The sequence below is a fragment of the Thermobia domestica genome, chromosome 6 (assembly GCF_964235325.1).
Source record: "Thermobia domestica chromosome 6, izTheDome1.hap1.1, whole genome shotgun sequence".
In the NCBI taxonomy this organism is placed as follows: domain Eukaryota; kingdom Metazoa; phylum Arthropoda; class Insecta; order Zygentoma; family Lepismatidae; genus Thermobia; species Thermobia domestica.
This window is the reverse complement of record NC_137459.1, coordinates 34,401,615-34,422,905: the sequence shown is the minus strand read 5'-3', so window position 1 is coordinate 34,422,905 and position 21,291 is coordinate 34,401,615. Positions and strand designations below refer to the sequence as shown.

Sequence of the window (21,291 nt, the reverse complement as noted above, 5' to 3'; positions counted from 1 at the left end):
CAGTGTCAAGTGAAATATTCAGCGTATTTTGTTTTTAGGTAGTTAATGGTTTATTTCTGCAATGATCTATGAATAAAAGAAACAATTGTAAGAATGTCAGGGAATATCTTTTTCCCTAGAGCTACAAACTGAGAAACATTATTTGGAAAAAGCGACAAAACGCGAAATATGAAAAACGAAACGCGACATTTTCAAATTTTTAGTGCAAAAAACTCGTGCCCCTAGTAATCACTAATTCGGCGCTAATGTTTGGCATACATCTTAAAATTAGTTCTCATCTCAATAGGGCTCGGTTCACGGACATCATTTTCCAGACTGATTTGGTAGAAGGATGCAATGAACAACCAAATACTCAGTGCTAAAATTCTACTAAAAGATCTTGCAGCGATTTTAAGTTATTGTGGGGGCCGCGGTGGCTCAGTGGTAGAGCGTTCACCTCTGGGGCTTGGGGTCCTGGGTTCGATCCCAGCCTCCGCCAAGTGAACTTTGTGGTGGACAAACACCGTGTGCGTGGGTTTTCTTGGGGTTCTCCCGTTTCCTCCCACTTTCTTCATTCGACCATTTCATTCATTTCTCATAATCACCGTCTCCTTTAGCCTAACCGGCATAACCGCGGGACGTAAAACTCAAAGATTTCATTTCATTTTTAAATCTCTGGCTCCCAACCTTTTTCACTGGCGACACACTTTACTGAACATCCACGGCACCGCACTTATTTAATTTTTATTGTAATAATGTAAGACAAGTTTCCATAAGATAGTGACTTTATGTAGTATTAAGCATTATGGCTGCCACTGGAGGCGTTGACTGGTGTAGTCTGTCTCAAAATTGATTTTAAGTAATTATTACGTGCTTCATGATATTTAAATTCTAAAATTACGTGGCATACCCTTTGGAACTGTGCATCATATCGGTGGGAAGTCACTGGTTTAATCTATATGATTTGGTTTTTGATAATTCGTTAAAGATGTTAAACTTACACGTATTTTAAAATAGTCGCAACTTATGATTTGCTGTTATTAGTAATGTTACTTTTTTTTTTTTTTTTTAATGAAATATGTAGCTAATAACGAGAAAATTGTAGAGAATGTAAGCAATTGTTCGTTCGTGAAAGTTGACTTCACTCTTTCTTCCAGATTCTTGCCTAACTCCAGCCATGATGTATTTGCCACCGGCGGTTCTGATGGATTTGTAAGTATCTGGGATCCCGTGCTAAGGAAACGAGTCTCGCAGCTCCAACGATACCAAAATCCTATAAGTTCACTGTGTTTTAGTGATGATGGTAAGTTACATTTGTTATTGTGCCTATGAAATGTCCACATGCATATGTATCAGCTATAAGAAACTTTAATGTAACTATAAAAATGTTAACTATACAGCCTTTTAACATAACTGCCCTTCCATATGTTAAAGGTAGATGAAATGTAGGCTGTTTTTGCTTGGATATTTCTAAATTCGGAACAAAGATAGATTATACGTTTACGTCTATCCTGTGTGTTACCAGTTGTACTAGGTTCAATACTAATGTGTTTTGCGGGGGTAGTCATTGGCTCAAAACTCCCGCGAGGCGGTTAAAAAAAAAAAAAAAAAAACGAATTGGGTGTGGGTAATGGCACTGACGGGTTATCGTTGTTAGGAGAGTCGCTGACGCGTGATCGTTGGGTTGAAAGGTAGCCCCTGTATGGATAAAATAAATAAGGTAGGTACATGATAGAATGTACCAGTATGTAGCTCGTAGAAAAATGACTCTAATTATTACCTTTATCCTTTTGCCTGGATTTTCTATATGACCGTTATTAGTTTGAGTAATTACCAGACGATTTGTCTTGTGTTTTTGCATTTTACAATTGTCTGGTTTATGCTGTAATTTGCAGCACCAATATTTGTGTTCAATGTTTGAACTATTGTATTTCGCGTTGTATTTTCATCAAGATTATTCATAACTAGAATTTTGAAAGCTACATGGCGCCTTATGATTGCAGCTATTTATGTTTCTCCTATGCTGCTAATCATGGATGTTTGATGTCACTTGAAGGAGATCCACATTATAAACTTGACATTTAAATATATGCACACTCCAAATAATTGACACTTCCATTCTCTAATGATAAGGAGTCATTTGTCGTGTAATTATATATATGTGATTGTCTGGATCGGGGCTCCGCGCCCATATCAACGCGGTTTGCGCGGCCTACGGCCTCGCATCTCTGATGTATCAGCCTTTGCATCAAGAGTGAATTTCGTGCATTTGTTCTTAATATTTCCTGAATTCGGTCAGCTGGGGGTTTGCCCCAAACTCCCACGTTTGGTCGGCCTACAACGTCGTACCTCTTAAACCACAATTCTACCGATTTTCAAGTTTCTTTTCCTATTTCAACTACTTAAAAATAAGATTTTGTTTCCCAACCAAATGGCCATTTAAATAACTTGGGAATTTCTTCATCCCTCTTTAGATCCCTTAAAAACTAAAAATATTCACTTTTGACCATTTTCCTGTAGGTTATTCCCGGAAGGCTTCAAAAATGCCGAATCATTCTAATCTTGGTGGAAGTGTCTAAACATTTTGGGGTGGAAAAGATGTCCCATATAAATAACATGGGGAAGATTTTTCAGTTCCCCATAAAACCATTCTAAAGTTGAAAATTTTTATTTTTACTGATTTCTTTAGGTAACGCTAACGAAAACTTCCAAAAATACCGAATTTCAAGTTTGTATTCCAAGTACCTAAAATATGAGATTATATGTCCAGAAAAAGATCCATTTAAATAACATGGGGAATTTCTTTATCTCCCTTTTAGACCCCCTAAAAATTAAAAATATTCTCTTATGGTAATTTTTCTGTCAGTTAGTCCCAGAAGACTATAATCATGTCAAATTTGATCATTGTAGTCCTACAGGAAGTGCCCAATAATTTTGAGATGTAAATGGTGTCCCATATAAATAACATGGGAAAGATTTTTCAGTTCTCCATAAAACTACTCTAAAGTTACTGATTTACTTACGTAATGCTAACGGTAACGTACACGCATACCGAATTTCAAGTTTCTATTCTAATTCCAAGTACCTGAAATATGAAATTATAGGTCAAACAAAAAAAACAAAAAAAAAAAAAAAGATCCATTTAAATAACATGGGGGAATTCTTCATCCCTCCTTTAGAACCCATAAAAATTAAAAATATTCACTTTGGCAAATTTTCCTATCGGTTAGACCCGGAAAGCTACAATCATGTCAAATTTCAGCTTTCCACATCAATCGGAAGTACCCCTTTAATTTGTGTTATATACAGTCTTGGCCAAATTGTTATGGTAAAATGAATTTATGTGTTGTTTATGTATTTCGTCGTCGTTTCTAAGCATTGCATCAAACGAATTGCCTCAAGAATAATTCGTTCAGAAACATCAGTTCCACCATGAAATGTGTGCTGGCTGACGGGTCTCTGTGTAGAGAAATAATGCTACAAACATCACGGCATTGGCAAGGTTAAGTGTATTCCTGGCTAAATGAACAAGTGAGCAAGTGTCGAGAAATATAAATGGTGCAAGGTAGATGGTGCTGTGAAATTGTCGGTGTTTCTCGTTGATGCAGGTGTTTATTACATGTAGTGTGCAAGTAAAAGCTCATAAGGAAAGAACTGTTTTCTTCTTCTTATAGAGCCTGAACGTTCTGACATTAAAATGGGTAAGAGAGCAGACCCTCCTCCAAGAAGGCGCGGCGAGATCAAGGTTCTGCTGGAGAATACCTTCATGACACAAAGTGAAATACCCAAACAATGTCTGTTTCGCAACAAGTGTGTCCAAATTGAACCGTTCACTGAAATCTGAGGGTTCCGGGAGCCCAAACCGAAAGGCAAGTGTAGACGAAAACGAGTAACTACCCCAGAGTATGATCGTGTGTTGTTCCACCTAAGCCTGAAAAATGGGGAAAATTTGTTCTAAACGCCTCAAACTCAAAATTGAAGCATTCGGAATGCAACTGAGTAGCAGAACAGTACGAAGGCGGCTTTGTGGAAGTGGTATGCGGGGACGCGGCAGAAGTCCTAAATGGCAGAAGTCCTAAAATGCAGAAGTCCTAAACGGCATTAGACCTAAAATGCACAAGTCCTAAATGGCAGATGTCCTAAAATGCAGAAGTCCTAAACGGCATTAGACCTAAAATGCACAAGTCCTAAAAATTATTTCGCGGCACAAGTCCTAAATGGCAGAAGTCCTAAAGTGCAGAAGTCCTAAAATGCAGAAGTCCTAAAAGGCAGAAGTCCTAAAAATCATACCCAGGCAGAAGTCCTAAAAATCTCTTGTGGCGCTACCATCGCGTCCGTAAGAAGAATACTGTCAATCTGTTAGTCAAAGTTTTAGATATACTGTTTCATTTTACAGAGCCTTAGTTCTTACAAGTTATTTGTATAAATACATATTCTATCGTTCTGAAATAATAAATAAATAAATAAATAAATGAAGCCTATTGTCCTTTCTTACTCTTTCCATGATATATTTCTATGTTGACAAAATTTTAACTTTCTACCAAATGTGATTCCCAGATCTTTCATAATGTCTGTTTTTCTCTATTTCCACACCATTGACTTCATATTAGTAACATAATATTGTGTTTTAGTTATGTACGTCATAAATTTTGCTTTCCTTGTGTTGTTTTGAAGTAAATTATTTTTACACATATATTTCTTGTACAGAAGTCTTTCTGTAGCAAATAATTGTCATATTCGTAATTAACTACTCCTGGGATACGGCTGTTTCGGTGTAGGACGTTTTGGTGCAGGGCGTTTCGGTGTACGGATTGCTCGGTGTAAGGACGTTTAGGTGTGAGGCTGGTTCGGTGTAAAAGTTCTAATGTTTACACCGAAACGTCCACTCTTCAAAATGAAAATTATTCGTTAGGGAGAAATAAATTCACGAAGTAGAATATATAAATTAATAAATAAAATAAAAATTAAATGTTTCTGTAATTGGCAAGGGTTACTTATTTATAGTGAGTCCCCTCGCTTCACTCTATGTCAGAACTTCTTATATCCTCAAATGTTATAATTATTAATTGATTGGGAAAACGTTTTACGGTAATGATATATAGTAAAAAAGTGTGTGATGCATAAACATTGTGTACACCACACACACCTTATTACGGCAATAACTGTGCACAAATCGCAAAATGCTGCACAATCTTTGAAAGAAAATTTTCAAACACAGATGGTTTTTCTTCCAATAACCGCTTTTATATCATGCATACCCAATAAGATTAGCAAATCTAGGAAAAGAAAACTGATTATGAATCAGTGATGAGATCTTAATTATATTATTACGGAGATGTAAATTCATGTTATAGTTGTAGAGAAGGACAGTGTCAGAAAAATGTCTCAAGAAAATTTTTAACGGCCTAAAGAACACAACAAGAGGCTGAATCCTACCAGTTGTTCCTGCAGAAATTGTTTCTATTATGAGTTACTCTTTTGTTCTTAAAATAGGTCAAAGTTGAATTGTGACCACTCCACGAAACTAATAACAAAAAGGACTTTGCATTAGACGCTTGAAGAAAAATCTCTTGGAACCATGATCTCACAAGACTTGATGTTAATTTTTCCGGATTTGATGCTTTTACAAGGATATCTTCAAATTTAAAGAGGTTGTGTTGGACTATAAGACCAAATGTTCCATTGTTTTCCTACAAAACAATTAAAAGTGGTGATAACAAAACACTATTTGCAGAAATTGAAGGCTGTATGATGTAGCTACGAGTCATAGAATTTACTGACTGTACCACACTTTCTACTGTTTGTGTCCCTGTAAACACTAGAGTACATCCCGTCTGCATTTAAAAATTAAACCTATTGATCAGAGTTATAAATATTTAATTTTCCAATATGTGTTGCTTCACATTCGCGACAAGTGCATTGGCACTGGCTTCTAGCTTTTTGGCTATAGATTTAATCAAACGTCCTGTTAAAATAAGTACAAAAAGGGGTTTCAAATCAGTCTGCACCTTCTCTCAGTAGCCCCTGCCAATTATAATTGTTCTTGGCTAAATGCAGAACATTTCAAACCAGAAGACTTTGTAATTGTAATCATCATATTGGATCCGCCAATTTGAATTTTGTAATTTCAACGTCAGGTTCTGAATCACCTGTCCTAAAACCTCCTTGACAGTAAGCTGGTCGTATCATTTAATCTTCTATTTTAATGATTGCTTTCTGTTTATGCTTGGAGGCCACCTCTAACGTTCAAAGAGTGGTTTCTACCCTTAAACCCGCACCATTGCCAAAAATAAAATTAAAAAAAAGTGACGATTATTTTTTGATATTCTACAAGTATGCAAAGTTTCATTCAAATCAGTAAATTACACTTCCATAAGTCTCCTTGTTAGTGCTGTTCAAATGGAAAAAATAAGTTAATTGGCGGATATGAAGTCAGAACAAAGAAAAAATACGCCGGTGTTACGAAGAACGTTTGTGAAAATTACAAATCTGATGATGTGATTACAGTCTTAAAAGGAATTGTGTACAATTTTAGATTCTTAGTTGAGTGATTCTATGTAATTATATTTTTTTCAACAAAATTCCTTTGAGTTGAGATGAGTTGATTCTGAGTTTAACGTTCGATGCTGTTTAAAAAAAAATAATTTTTCCCCGCAAATTAAGGGAGGGGGTGGTATATTAAAATGTTGGAAAATAATCGATATTAGTGTGAATCCATAGTTTTCAGGGCCACTGAGATAAATAGTGACATTTCCGATGCAGTTTAAATCCAAATTCAACGCCGAAACTTTAGGGAGGGGAAGGGGGTGATATATAAAAAAATGATCAAAAATGACTGATATTAGTGTTGAATCTATAGTTTTTGGGATTGCTGAGATGAGCAGTGACACTTCTAATGCCGTTTAAACCCAAATTAAGCGCCGTGACCTGGGGACAGAGGAGAGGGGTATATATATGAAATAGTATATATATATATATATATATATATGTGTGTGTGTGTGTGTGTGTGTGTGACCGATATTATAGTCGAATACATCGTTTTTGGGGTTGCTTTGATGAACAATAACACTTCCGATGCCGTTTACATCCAAATTCATCTCCGCAACTTGGAGGCGGAGAGATATATAAAGATGATCGAAAATGACCGATATTAGTGTCGAATCCATAGTTTTTAGAGTCGGTGAAATGAACAGTAACACTTCCGATGCACTTTAAATCCAAATGCATCCCCGCAACTTGGAGGCGGATATATATATGATCCAAAATGATCTATACTAGTGTTGAATTCATGGTTTTTGGGGTCCTGAGATGAACAGTGACACTTCCGATGACATTTAAATCCAAATTCAGCACCGCAACTTGTGGCGGGAGAAGATGTGGGTATATAAAAGTGGTCGAAAATTGTCGATATCAGTGTCGAATCCATACTTTTCTGGGTGGCTGAGATGAACAGTGACACTTCCGATGCCGTTTAAATCCAAATTCAGCCCCCATTATTACTCCTAAAGGGAGAGGATGACATGTAATAGTAAGTCAAAATGACTGATACTAGTGTCAAACTCATAGTTTTGGGGTCCCTAAGTTCACTGGTGACAGTGTTGACGCTCCTTATACCGAAAATGAAACTATTCTCCCCGTATGAAGAACGGGTAATCTGCTAGTCTTTAAGAATAACGAACGGAAGTTTCACATGTTATATTCTTTAATATATTTGTCGCTGCTCAAATTTACGCACTTATGCGGTAAAGAAAATCGTTTCTCTTTTTGAGTTCTTCGAAAAGTATACAAATAATAAAGAGGTATTTTTTATCAGAAAACTAAAAAGTAAAATTAAAAGATGTTGCTTTAACTATTTTTCCTGCTAGCGAAATACGTTGTATGTATAGATGCTGCAGACACGTTACAGCAAATAAGATTAGCATCAGGCGAATAAATAGTTTTTAAATTACATTATCCGGGTTTTGCCAATATTTCCGAACAAAAGATTTTTTCCAATGGGTTCAAAATTTACAAAAATTTACACAGCACAAGGAAGATACGTGTATCCATAAAATAGATATTTGATTTTAACATACTGGTATTAACTAAAATGATTCTGGCCCTGTTATTTTAACACTTCCCTGCTATGAAACGGTAACTTTATAAGATTACTTAAGATAATTTAAATGCGTCTATATTATTTAATCTAACTTCGATTATATTTCAGAATTTTTTGTAGCCATAACTCCATTCTATCACGGTGCTAACTTTAAAGGAATGGTGTAAATATATTTATTGCCATTAAATTTCCCTATTCTAATACAAAAAACATAACTACTCAATGATCTTAACTGTAAAGCAGTAAATCTATATATATAAAAGAGAACGTACAATTCTTTGTCCGCTCATCACGCTAATACGGCTGAACCAATTTCTTTCATTTTTGGGGGGTTATTAGGATTTGGACCCTAGATGGTTTTTATCATATCACTTTAATTTTTAATTACCAGTGTCTTGAGATAATTGACCATTCAAGTGTCCATAACGTACAAATCCTTTGTTATTAGTTCATCATAGGTAAAAATAAACGTATTTATATGCAACCCGCATGACCGTGTCACTCGGCGGGTTAACATAAATGACAGGCGATATACAGCGGAAAATAGCTTGAATCTTCTGTTTAAAATTTTTTAATTGATTTGCTTATTTTTACAGACACTTTTACAATATGCCAGCACCGGGATGACCGCAGCGAAGCGGGGCGGGTTAACATAAATGACAGGCGATATACAGCGGAAAATAGCTTGAATCTTCTGTTTAAAATTTTTTAATTGATTTGCTTATTTTTACAGACACTTTTACAATATGCCAGCACCGGGATGACCGCAGCGAAGCGGGGCGGGTTAACATAAATGACAGGCGATATAATGTTAAGATTTACTGCAATCTTCTATGGTTTTTATCATATCACTTGAAAGCGAAAAAGTAAAAATTATCTAAGTAACAAAGTTTATTGCGTTCCGGGGTGACCGCAGCGAAGCGGGGTGAACGCTGCTAGTATTAAATAGTGTAGTTTTCATTTTAAAAGCATAATGTGTGAAACATTCGAATATTTCAATTTTTCCCAATCTTTTCGTTTTTTTCAGGTTCGGGAAAAACGGTAAAAAATTGTTTTTTTACCCAAAATTTCCTTTTTGTTTTTTCTAGACCTTTGCAACACTAGTTGCACATATTGTAACATTCATCAGACACGAAGATATGATTCATCACTAATCTCCAATCGTCAGCAGTCCAATGTTCTTTGCCACGTGCCCATTCGAGGCGCTTCTTTGTAATGATTGGAGTAATTTTTGCTTTCTTTCTTGGCCTGAGTGCTTTTATTCCCTTAACACAAAGAACCCTTCGAACATTTTCAGGCTAAATGTCTACACCATACTCAGCCATTTTAATGTTTAAGTCTCTAGAAGTTACGTTTCTGTTTCCCAGAGCCAATCTTTTTTAGTATTTTGATACCTCTTAGCAATAGCTTTGGATCTCACCCACTGTTCCAAAGCCTATTTTGCTGACACATTTGCTTCTTGCTCATCGCAACGGAGATTTTACTCACAAATTTTTGCCCTACCCCAACTCTAATAGCAATTTGTTGTGTATATCTTCCTTTCACCAGAAGTGTTTTGACAACTTCCACTTTACGGGAAGAAAGGTCTCTGGCTTTACAAATTATGCCGCGATTACAGGACTTCATAGAATAAAAGATTAATACACAAAACACGTCAAGATCATTTCTAACTGACCCATACGAACTGTTGAAGGCTTTGAATGTCGTAACCGCTTACGACACAATACTTCAGATTGTAACTTGTTGTTCGAAATCACAACAGCTGTCTAAGGTGAATACCACTTTCAGAACTCTTTCCCCTCTACTAATGCCATCTGCTGTTCAACGGTGATATCACCACTTCAAGTCTACAGTAAACAAACGAAGAATCCTATATTGGTGGTTTAAACAATTACATTACACGTTCAAGACTTATTAATGTCACCCACTGTATTGCATAATAAATGTTCTTTGCTCAATTTTAAATTTACTGCGTTCTTTATGTATACAGTTGGTATTTAATGTTCACTCGTGAAATGTCTAGTGAGCTTTTGTCCTAATTAAGTAAACTTTGGTGGATTTTTGTCCTACTCTTAATAAAATACGCTCCGCACAGTATATATTGCAATTCTGAATGTTTGCTTGGTTTCAGAAGTCTGGTAAAATATGCTTTTTAAACATTTTTTTATTATTTATTTATTTATTTTTGTTTTAGGAATTTGTCTTGGGATTTTCGTATCTCCATTCAAAAGAAACGAATTTCTTAACAAATTATGTAATTAATTCTTAGAATGAAATAGGTTGTATTTTGTAATTCGTGTATAAGTGCAGAACAGATAGTGATAATAACGATCTTAGTAGTACAAATATAGCTGTTACTGTTGGAATTAGATACGTTCGTAACATTATTGCCAACTAGTTGCTGCATCGTCCCAATTTCGTGTGGTGGTGGCGAATTTCAGAACTAAAGCAAGTGAATGATAAAGGCACAAGTCCTAAATGGCAGAAGTCCTAAACTGCAGAAGTCCTAAAGTGCAGAAGTCCTAAAATGCAGAAGTCCTAAAGTGCAGAAATCCTAAAATGCAGAAGTCCTAAAGTGCAGAAGTCCTAAAATTTAGATCTAGTGCCCATATTTTTAGGACTTCTGCATTTTAGGACTTCTGGATGTCACCCGTGGTATGCCGGCCCGCAAACCACGAAAGAAACAACTGTTGACACGTGCTATAAAGAAGAAGCGCCCCCAATGGGCAAAACAATTCAAAAACTGGACTTCAGAGGACTGGGAAAGGATGAGTACTATCACTGTTTTATCAGTTTCTTGTAGGGGAAGGTAATAGTCAAATTTGCTGCGGTTTGTTTGATAGCAGACATAGTATTGGAAGGTTCAACACAAGAATGTTTTTAGTTTGTTCACAGGTATGTTTCTCGGACGAAACAATTCTTGAACTAATGAACTGCAAAACCGGGTTTGTATGAAGAAAACATTTAGAACTCTTAGGAGCATGCACAGTGCAGAAAGTCAAGCATCCCAGCAAAGTGATGGTGTGGAGTGTCATTTCCAGTAAGGGGTCTGGCAGGCTTTATGAGGTTCAAGGCACCATGCATAGTGATCAGTACCTAACTTTTGTTGAAAATATCATGCTTCCACAATTAGAAGAATGATATCAAGATGGAAACTGCGTCTTCATGCAAGATGTCGCCTCGTGCCACACCGTCAAGAATATCACACGATGTTTTCAGGACATGGGTCTGGAAGTGCTTCTCTCGTCTGGCAATAGCCAAGATCTTAATCCAATCGAGAGTGTATGGAAAGTTTTAAAGGATACTGTCAACGAAGATGTAGTTTGCACAAATAAAAGAATATTAATGCACAGGATTGTTGAAATTTGGACAGTCAACGATACAATCAAGGAGACAATACAAACAAATACGTTGAGCATGCCACAGTGAATATTGGCCATTATCAAGACCCAAGGCGGACATATTAAGTATTAACTGTACCAAATATATGTATCTACCTTAGTTTACTATTGTTCTATGCAGATATTCAAATAAATGTTTATGTAACTACAAATTATTCTCTAGAATTCACGTTATTTCTCAGGTTATCTCGTAACTACGCGTTTACCATAATGAAATGGCCAACACTGTATAGTTGGGATTGCGCTAATAAGAGTTGCATATTAATTAACTAGGAGAGAAATAGTTTTAAATTAGGGGACGGGTTGTAAGTAGTGTTAGTACCTTTTGTGGAAGTGATGAATTTAATAACAATAATTACCTTAAACATTAATATGAAACAAATAGTGGAGGAGCTAACACATGGGAAATAAAATATGCTGAATTACCGTAAACCAGAGATATCAGCATATTTATTCTAATGACTGAAGTAAAGCTTACATTATGAAATAATAAGGTGCCTGTCGAGAGACTAAGCAGACGTTTAATTACATTGTATCGCATAGACTTACTTATTGCTGCAAAACAAAGGTAAATACTTTATATTACGTACATCACGCTATATACCTATCCATCGTCAGTGTTCTTCACACAAATCGGCAACTGAAAGACTTTTCAACAACGATATACAATAAAGTTAGACGAACGCGACCAGTCTGAATCTTTTGTCAGAGAGAGAGACACCACACTGTGTCCCTGCCTAGCCACCCTTTTTGCTGCGTTAACTCTGCTATATATATGCAATTCTGGTTGCTATATGTATTCATTAAGAGCTATTTCTGAATTCCGCATCTTGAGGTCACAAGATCGCTTTCCTAATATAGAAGTACAAGGCGAAGCCTTTACTTCCTTATTTGAGAAATAATGCCAAAACATATTTTAAAACTTTTTGCATAAATAAATAAAGATTTGATTGCCTTTAAAATTCTTCACTTTAGGTTATGAAATTAATGCTACAAAGAGCTCCTGCTGTGAGATCGCGAATATAGTTATTTAGTCACCTATTTATAGGGAAGATTTTGTGGAAAGATTACGGTGTAAAATGTTTAGGAGTCTGAATGATATTCATATGTAGTTTGAAATTTCCAAATTTTGTGACCATGGTATTTAGCCAGTCATCTGGAGGATAATTAGAGTAGCCTTGCGTAGCGTAGTCACTAAGGCTCTCGTCTTTGGTGGAAGCGGTCCCGGGTTCGATTCACGGTGGGGACTCTTGGTCGAAAAGATGTAACTGCTTTTTCAGACCAGCTGTTCAGGTTTTTCCTGGGTTTTCTTAATTTACACAAGGAAATGCTGGGATGATGTCTTACATACAGAATCCAGGCCGCTTCCTGCCTCCCCTATTTTTTCTTTCCTTTGTCCCTTCTCCGGATAGTATGCTCGCCGTGGGATATACAGGGTGTTTCAAAACAACACCGACAACGTCTGGAAGGTGATTCCTGACACCGAGATAAGACAAAAAGTATAGACCAACATGGGTGCACAAATGCTTCGTTTGGGAGTTATAGGCTGCCGAAGACACGAAAAAAAAAAAAAAAAAAAAAGAACTTTAAAGGTCCACAACTCCAAAACTATGGGACCTACCGTAGTCAGGTCAAGACTTCCAGTTAGGAACCAATATGTGCACTATCCAAACATACATGTATAAGAATCATAAGGTACTCACGCAACAATTTTTGTAGAAGCAATTTGGCTACGGGCATATAATCTGAAGTACACAACAACCACCTCTATAAAATTTGTTCCGGAATTACCACAGGAATCTGATTTCGATAGGGACAGGTTTTTTGTTCGGTAGGGAAGAAAGAGGTGAGGAAGAGGTTGGAAGCCTCTGCTGCAGCTACTAAAAACACCGTCATAAGTCATACAGTCCCTGACACGGCGATCTCTTTTTCTTTCAGTATGACTGGACTATTTCTTATCTATAAGCGAAGAAAATAATATATTTCTGTTGTTTTTAGTGTTTGATTCTTTATAAAACCATGTGTGTAGATCAGTACCGGATCTATAAATTTCGCCGCTCCCCCACCCGCAAGAATATTTGAAAGGGTCCCCCTCTATATTTAATACATTTTTAATGGTATATTTTAATGAAATATTCCTACTGCTCTATTTGCTATGGAATAGAGATTCAAATACTTGCGTTTTACAAGAACTCCTTCCTTCTCAACTTCATCTCTGCAAACTCCCGTATAAGATCTCTCTTTTCAATGGTTGAAGCCTTTCATGATTGATTACCAACATTCCCAAGTCACTCATTCTCTCCTGTGTCATTGAACACCTTAAATAGCTCTTGATGCTCTTTACGACTGAGAATGATCTTACAACGGAAACCAGTTACGGGTAAAGTCAGGAACAAAGCAAAAGTAGTCAAAACTTCAGGATAACTTGGGGCAATAGTTTTAAACTCGACGTATAGTAATACCGCCAATTCAACAACAGTGTTGAACTTTGAAATATGGTTTTCAAGTCCAGTGCGAAGGGAAATTAGTTCCAATGGTACCTACGGACCAATGTCTTCTTCTGTAGTTTTTCACTCGTAATTAAAATTTCTTCGTCTGAAAGGTTCACAAGTACTGACAGGAATATAATTGAAATTTCATCAAGAATTCTCTGTAACGATGTAAAACGGTTCTCTCTTTCATTGTGCGCGATATCTAGAAGTCTATTGTAAACGTTAACCCTGAAGCAAGCCTCCGTGTACGAAAACTGATGATGATCTACCAGTTCATCGAAATGTTTTTTTCACTTTGGGTTGCCTTTTTCCTACGAACACACAATTGACTTTCCACTTCGCAGCAACAGCTGTGGTCTCTTGTTTTATTTGATTGTATTTTTCTCTCAGTTTCTTCAATTCCTCTCGGCTCTCTTCAAAAGTGCATAAAGCTTTATCAAGGTCAATTTGCTTAGTTTGGAGATGTTGTGATGTGATGTTCAGTTGTGAAACTATTTTTGACAGCACCAGTCAGAAACACAAAATCGAAGGAACCCATGACTTTCGCAAATCACTCGGTTTCTAATACCTCGTTAACCTTCTTACTTGTGAGTGGTAATTTTCAGAGTTTTCATTACATTAGCATACCTCAACCTAATAGCTACAATGGGCTCATACTGTGAGGCCCATCTGATTGGATTAAGCTTTTTCAAAGTGACATCTGATTCTCCTGTCAATGATGACAGAATATCTCACCTATTTATACTTTGGCCAAAAAATATATATACAAATCCTGGAGCGTTGTGAAGTAACTGGCAACTTCTTTACATCTGTGATGGCATCATGAATGACAAGGTTTATGTTATGTACTGCGCAGTGAATATATATAGCTCGTTCCTTAATTTCCTGAAGTATCTTCTGAATACCTGAGTAAGCACCAGTCATCACAGCAGCGCAGTTATATCCCTGCCCTCTGCATTTTCTCATAGACAACCCAATTTCTCCAAATGACTTAACGCTAGAGTTGCAAGTCTGGATGCAGTTGGATTTCTTATAAGAGAAAATCCTAAGAACACTTCTTCAATCTCGACCCGTCTAGAAATTTCGCTTTCTAAGCTATCGTTTACTTCTGTAAAATTTACATAGATAATAATGAAACTCGTTTGACCCTTAATTAATGATTAATGAGAAAAATGACACTCTTCTAATTCCCTTCAACAAATTAGCTTCTAAGTTGAAAGACAGGCAATGGATGATTTGATTTTAAATATCATTGCTGAGATACTTAGGTAATCTGGCCTTTGGGTAGACTGATTACTGAAAGTAAAAGACATCTCGTGCGTCGGTGTCAGTTCTAGCAGTTCATTACTTAGTTCAAGTAATTAAGCTATTGTGAAAATATCATTCTTTTTCAAGTGTTTTAAAAATTAGTATTTACAGACATGGTGCAGGGGAACCTTTGAAAGCCCTTGGGCCCCTTAGGGTCCGGCCCCCCCCCCCCACCGCGGGGTCTTGTGGTTTATAGATCCGGCACTGGTGTAGATGTAATATGTCGCTTAAAATTAGGGAGAAAAAATGTGAAGTCAAGAACGACAGACCCGAAACACTTTTGTTCTTCATGGGATACTTTCTGTTTATTTCTTTGTAGGGTCCACGTTGGCAATCGGGTGCATGCCTGTATGTCAGAATAGAAGTACGATGAAGAATGCTGCACCGTGCGATATATTCGTCACTAACATCCCAGATGAGTACACGCGAGTGAGGTAATTTTACATTTGTTATTGAGTACTTGCTTGCAGACTAGATTTACGTTCAGTGATATCTTTATATGTGTGTCAGTGAACTATGTATGTACGTATCTGCTTACCCTGATGTATGTAGGAGAATCCATAATCAATAGAAGACGTATTAGAATGAGTTATTACCAGTTGTGTACGACAGAGTTGTTTGCGTAAACTATGCTAACTCAAGGATATTCAGTGGAAACTACTGGCTCCACCACACGTGTTGCTAGATCGTTCATTGTGAACGAAACGTGTAATAGCAAGTGAAACAGCATGTTTGAAAAATATGAAGGACACAAAGATTTAAATCATAACTATCAAACTATTAAAGAAAAGTTAATAACAATCCCTATTTTTTGTAGTATTAACTGAATGATAGATATAACAAAACCTACCATGCTTTTGTATTATACCCTTTCTTACGCTTGATTTTACACCTTAATATTACTATATTACATTTTGTCATTTTATTTTGTGAATGTATACGTTTAATTAAAAATGTTTACATTAAACCTTAATATCTTTCATAAAATAATAATAATCTTTATTTTAGTGCCGCGAACAGCTTTTGGCAAAAGTACAGCACGTGGTATCAGAGCCTTACATTGCGATTGAATTAAAACAACAACAACAACAACAACTACTACTACTACTACTACTACTACTACTACTACTACTATTACTACTACTACTACTCCTCTCCATATATCTAAAACATCGACAAGCTAAGAACGGCAATCTTAAAATTACATTTTGGTTGAATGTTTCTAAACGTCATTGGTTAAACACTATCAGTCAGATCGCATGAACGTTTCACATTATTTTATACAGTAAGTCTAAAATGAGCTTAAAGAATCTGTCAATCTTGTCAAAATTTCAGATTTCGAATTCAGAGGAACTAAAATCGTGCTGTTTCTTATGCTATGATTGGTTACTTTAAAACCTGTTTTGTACACAATATTCACTGATATAAGCATTATCTACTATTTTTTGCATGCGTACTGTGTCGATTTTTTTTCTTCTATTCATAAGACTTTCCAATCTCTAATAATCATTCCAATATTCATAGATATGTGAATAGTAGCTCATTTTCATCTTAAAACATAGCAGTCGAATAAAACATTTTTGGACAAATTCTGTCTTGTTTGTCAAAGTTTTGAAAATGCTGTTCCAAATTAAAGAATCAAATTCTAATTTTGGCCTTAATAATAATAATAATAATAATAATAATAAGTAAATAAAATAATAATAATAAAAAAAGCGGATTAATTCTACGTCAGATAGCAAAATAATGGCTGAGTAAACGAAGTAGATGAGGCCCCATATATAAACTGATAAATATTATTAGATACGAGTTGATAAATATTATTAAGGACTCGTATCGTAACGTTGTGTATCTGTAACACGGATTAGGGTAATAATTCAGTATATCTAATGTACCTAAAAATTAAGAGAAGTGCCCCTATATCTTAGTGCAATATCTACGTAAACATTAAAAAAAAAAAAAAAAAAAAATGGTCGTATTCCTTCGAGTTCGCCTTCCTTCTTGAGTCAACGCAAAATTTAAAGAGAGTAATGAATTTATAAGGCATTTTGACCCCACGATTTTATTCTTCATTTTCCCTTAAATAAAATAACAGTAGGAGTGCTAACAACGTTGTATGGTTTTAGTAGTAAATAAATTAATGATTGTATCACTTTTAGACTTCCCAACTTTACTATGCATAAGTTGAGTTGAGTTGATTTTGAGTTTAACGTCCCGTTCAGCAGCGAGGCTATATGAGACGTGGACCTACTGATTAACGTGGAATCCGAACCACATGAGCTCCCGCCAGGAATCGAACCCGGGTCTTCCACGCCATACTATGCATAAGTGTCGGAAGGCTTATAGAACGGGTATATCCGTTCATGTGTCGACAGGTATCAGAGCAGAAACGTGAGAGAGATCGAGAAGCTGTTTTGTTTTTGCAGCAGTCGATCCAGTGTCCTAAAAATAGGTTCCATCTCCTCCGTTAACACTCAATCCGTAAGTGGTTGAAATCAACAATTTCCAGCTTCAACATTTATCGTCATAGAACAAAAACGGTACAAAATAGCGACAAACGTTTCTTGCAATCGATTCAGCATGTCAAAAGAACTTACCAATTACCCACAACACACTTCGAAAAGTGGAAGTGCTTGAAGTTTAGTACTACTACTACTACTACTGAAGTTTAGTAGTACTGCCGGTTTCAATATTTGTTTCCGTAGAGTGGACCCGCTTAGCGTAGTCGCTAACGCTTTCGCTTTGGTGCGAGCAGTCTCGGCTTCGATTTCTGGTAAGGACACTATGAAATGCGTGCAATAGTTTGCTCACCCTGAGTGAGGATTTTCCCTAGGATTTTTCCTCATTTACAGCACGCATTTCAGCTCCTTCCTTCGGATAGTGTTAGTTTTAATCCTTTATTGCAACCAGTAGTTATGGATGTACTACTTGAAGCTTGAGTATTGAATGCGCATAGTTTGGAAGTCTGTCGTAGATTCACATTGTGAAACGAAACTCACTTGTAATATATTTAATATGATTTGCATGTACACATAAAGAAACTGGCCATGTTACTACGAGGGCGAGTCAAAAATTATCTACACTTTTCATTCTACAGTTTATTTACATGAAGCTAGGGTTACATTATGCACATCATTTTTCTACGTAATCTCCCTCCGTATCAATGCACTTGGCCCAACGGTCAACGAGCTTACGTATTCCTTCCAAATAGGTTTTCGGTTGGTCGTGAAGCCAGTTTTGCACCGCATTTTGCACGTCTAAGTCTGACCTTACGAGTATGAAATCTGAGCTCGTCGTGGATGATTTGATGGGCACAGCCATGACTGATGTTCAAAGCAGCTGCTACCTCATCGATAGTGATTCGCCTCTTCGCCAGAACCATCTCTCAAGCTTGCTGAATGTTGTCATCTGTAGTAGAGGTTGATGGCCGTCCTGCTACCTCTTCATTCGTTACACTTGTTCGACCACTTTTAAACTTTTCGAGCCACAAAAACACAGTTTTAAGTGCTAGTGCACTTCTCCCATATTGCAATGATAGTCTGCGATGAATGTCTGCCCTTTGACACCCTCCGACCAGAGGAACCGGATCACTGCTCGTTGTTTCTCTTTGCTGCAAACTTCTAATGGAGCAGCCATGCAACAGAAGGAAGAAAAATGGAAGAATTAAGATCACACTTTCACAGCATTACCACAACAGTAAAACAATAAAATATGCGAGGACAGAAGACAAAGTGAGCAATGTAAGAAAAGTTATGACAAAAGTGTAGATAAGTTTTGAGTCGCCCTCGTATTTTATCATTAAGATACTTTATCGGTTAACGGAGGAGTTACAAGCAATGAGGTTTTATTTCGTATTTCTCGTAGCTTGTTTTTTTTTCATAATTAAAATCCGGCTTGAGCTCTTTACTGTATGAAAAGAATTTTGATTTTTTTTTCTGCCTAATCTTTGAACGTTTCAAACATTAAATCTTGCTTTCAGTATTAATATATCTTTGACTTTCCTTGTAACATAGTCCAACTGATTGACAGCAATATCTATATCTATCTATCTATCTATCTATCTATCTATCTATCTATCTATCTATCTATCTATCTATCTATCTATATATATATATATATATATATATATATATATATATATATATATATCCCTTCCTTCTTCATAAGAGAATACATAATTTGTGTTGCATGTGTTTTATACGTGTCTGAGTTAACAGTTATTCAGTATAACGACCACAGTTTGTAATAGTACTTAAACAAGTTTTCGTTCTTGTAATACTAAATATTAATGTATTTTCAAATTTGTTTCGTATGGTATTGTAGGGAGCGTCATGATCACTGGAGACCAGAGCCCTGCTCCAGGCAGCAAAATGCAAGATCAACAGTCCCGGAAAGGGAAACTAGCAGTGCGATTGAGAACCACAGTTCTAGTAAGTTAGTTTTAAACCTAAAGGAAAGTTATATTATGGGTTGGTGCTTTTTTACGTCTTACGAGAAACCACCATCTGTAACGCAACAAGTGAATGAACCGAGTGAGATCACACGTACAACAAAATCGGACATTTTATTCGCGTCAGTTTCATACATCTAGAACACTGTTACTGAATTCGATATCTTATTTATAAACGGTCACACTAATTCCTAATAGAGTCACGTTAATAGATGTCATCTTCGTTGTCGCTTGCTTATTTAACGCTTACATACTGGTATGTCGCTACTGTGCAAGCACTTTCTCGATTTTAATCTGCTGTGACGATTTGAAAAAAAAAATGAAATCTTCGAGTTTTACGTCCCGTGGTTATGACGTATGGGCTAAATGGCACGGTGCCGATGAGAAATGAAAGTCTGGGGGCACGATGGTTCAGTGGTAGAGCGTTTACCTCTGGCGTGTGGGGGTCCCTGGTTCGATCCCCGGTCAAGTAAGTTTGTGGTGGACAACATCGTGCTCGTGGGTTTTATCGGGGTACTCCCGTTTCCTTCCACATTGTCATTCCACCAATTCTTTCATCATTCACTTGCCGTAATCGTCGTCTCCCTTAGTCTGAAAGACATAATCGTGGGACGTTAAACTCAAAGATTTCAAAGAAGAAATAAATGAAATGAAGAGAATGGGCACGAACGGGCGATCTCCGAGAGAACCCCACGCACACGGTGTTTGTTCACCACAAAGTCTACTTGGCACAAGCTGGAATGGAATATTATCCAGCATATGGGAGACTGGAATTCAGTTCTTCACTACTTGAACAATTGGATATTCTTGTGCATCCCGATGTTGTCCTGTATTGTGGGAAAACGAGATAGTGTTAAGTTTTCTCAGTCACTTACTAATATAAGCATGACATAGTTTAGTAAGATGAAAATGAATTTTCCGTAAATTGTCAAGGTGGTTTCATTCCAAGGGATTCTGGATTTGTGTGTGTGTGTATATGTCGAAATAAGTGTTTGAATAGTAGATACCTAGGAAACTAATGTAAAAGAGGAAGAATTCAAGAATTTTACGTTAAGCACACTGTAAATATTTACATGAGGTGCTTGAGAAATGAGGAATTAAATATTGTATCAGTGAAAAGAGGAAGATATTAAATATTATGATGAAAATTTATATCATACTTTATTATTATTATTATGATTATTGTCTGTAAGAATCTGTAAGTCATAGGAAATGGAGGCTTCATTCCTGAGATATCGAGTGGATTAGAAGGTGGAGCGATTGTAAGATCTCGTAAAATCATCACCGGTGTTAAGACAAAATCGCAAATTTTGAGATATGCCTATTTGATTATTGTAACTACGGTGTTTCACCATTTAGATCTCTGTCTGAAGCTCTTTCAGAGCTTATCTCTATCTAAAAATCCTTTCAAAGATTATCTCTATCTGAAGATCCTTTCCAAGCTTATCTCTATTTGAAAATCCTTTCGGAGCTTATCTCTATCTAAAGATCAATTCAAAGCTTGTAAAGATCTTTCCAGAGCTTATCTCTATCTGAAGATCTTTTCAGAACTTATCCCTATCT

The 21,291-nt window shown here is 36.4% G+C and overlaps 1 protein-coding gene across 2 annotated transcripts in view; it reads left to right on the top strand.

Moving 5' to 3' along the window:
* LOC145687924 (mitotic checkpoint protein BUB3-like) overlaps positions 1 to 21,291 on the top strand; it is a 111,023-nt gene that overhangs the window by 74,874 nt on the left and 14,858 nt on the right. For both annotated transcript variants that reach the window (XM_081761486.1, XM_081761485.1), the window contains 3 exons: positions 1,137 to 1,282; positions 15,598 to 15,712; positions 19,602 to 19,708. In XM_081761486.1, the coding sequence (XP_081617612.1) occupies positions 1,137 to 1,282; positions 15,598 to 15,712; positions 19,602 to 19,708 (368 nt within the window). The remainder of the gene's footprint in view (positions 1 to 1,136; positions 1,283 to 15,597; positions 15,713 to 19,601; positions 19,709 to 21,291) is intronic.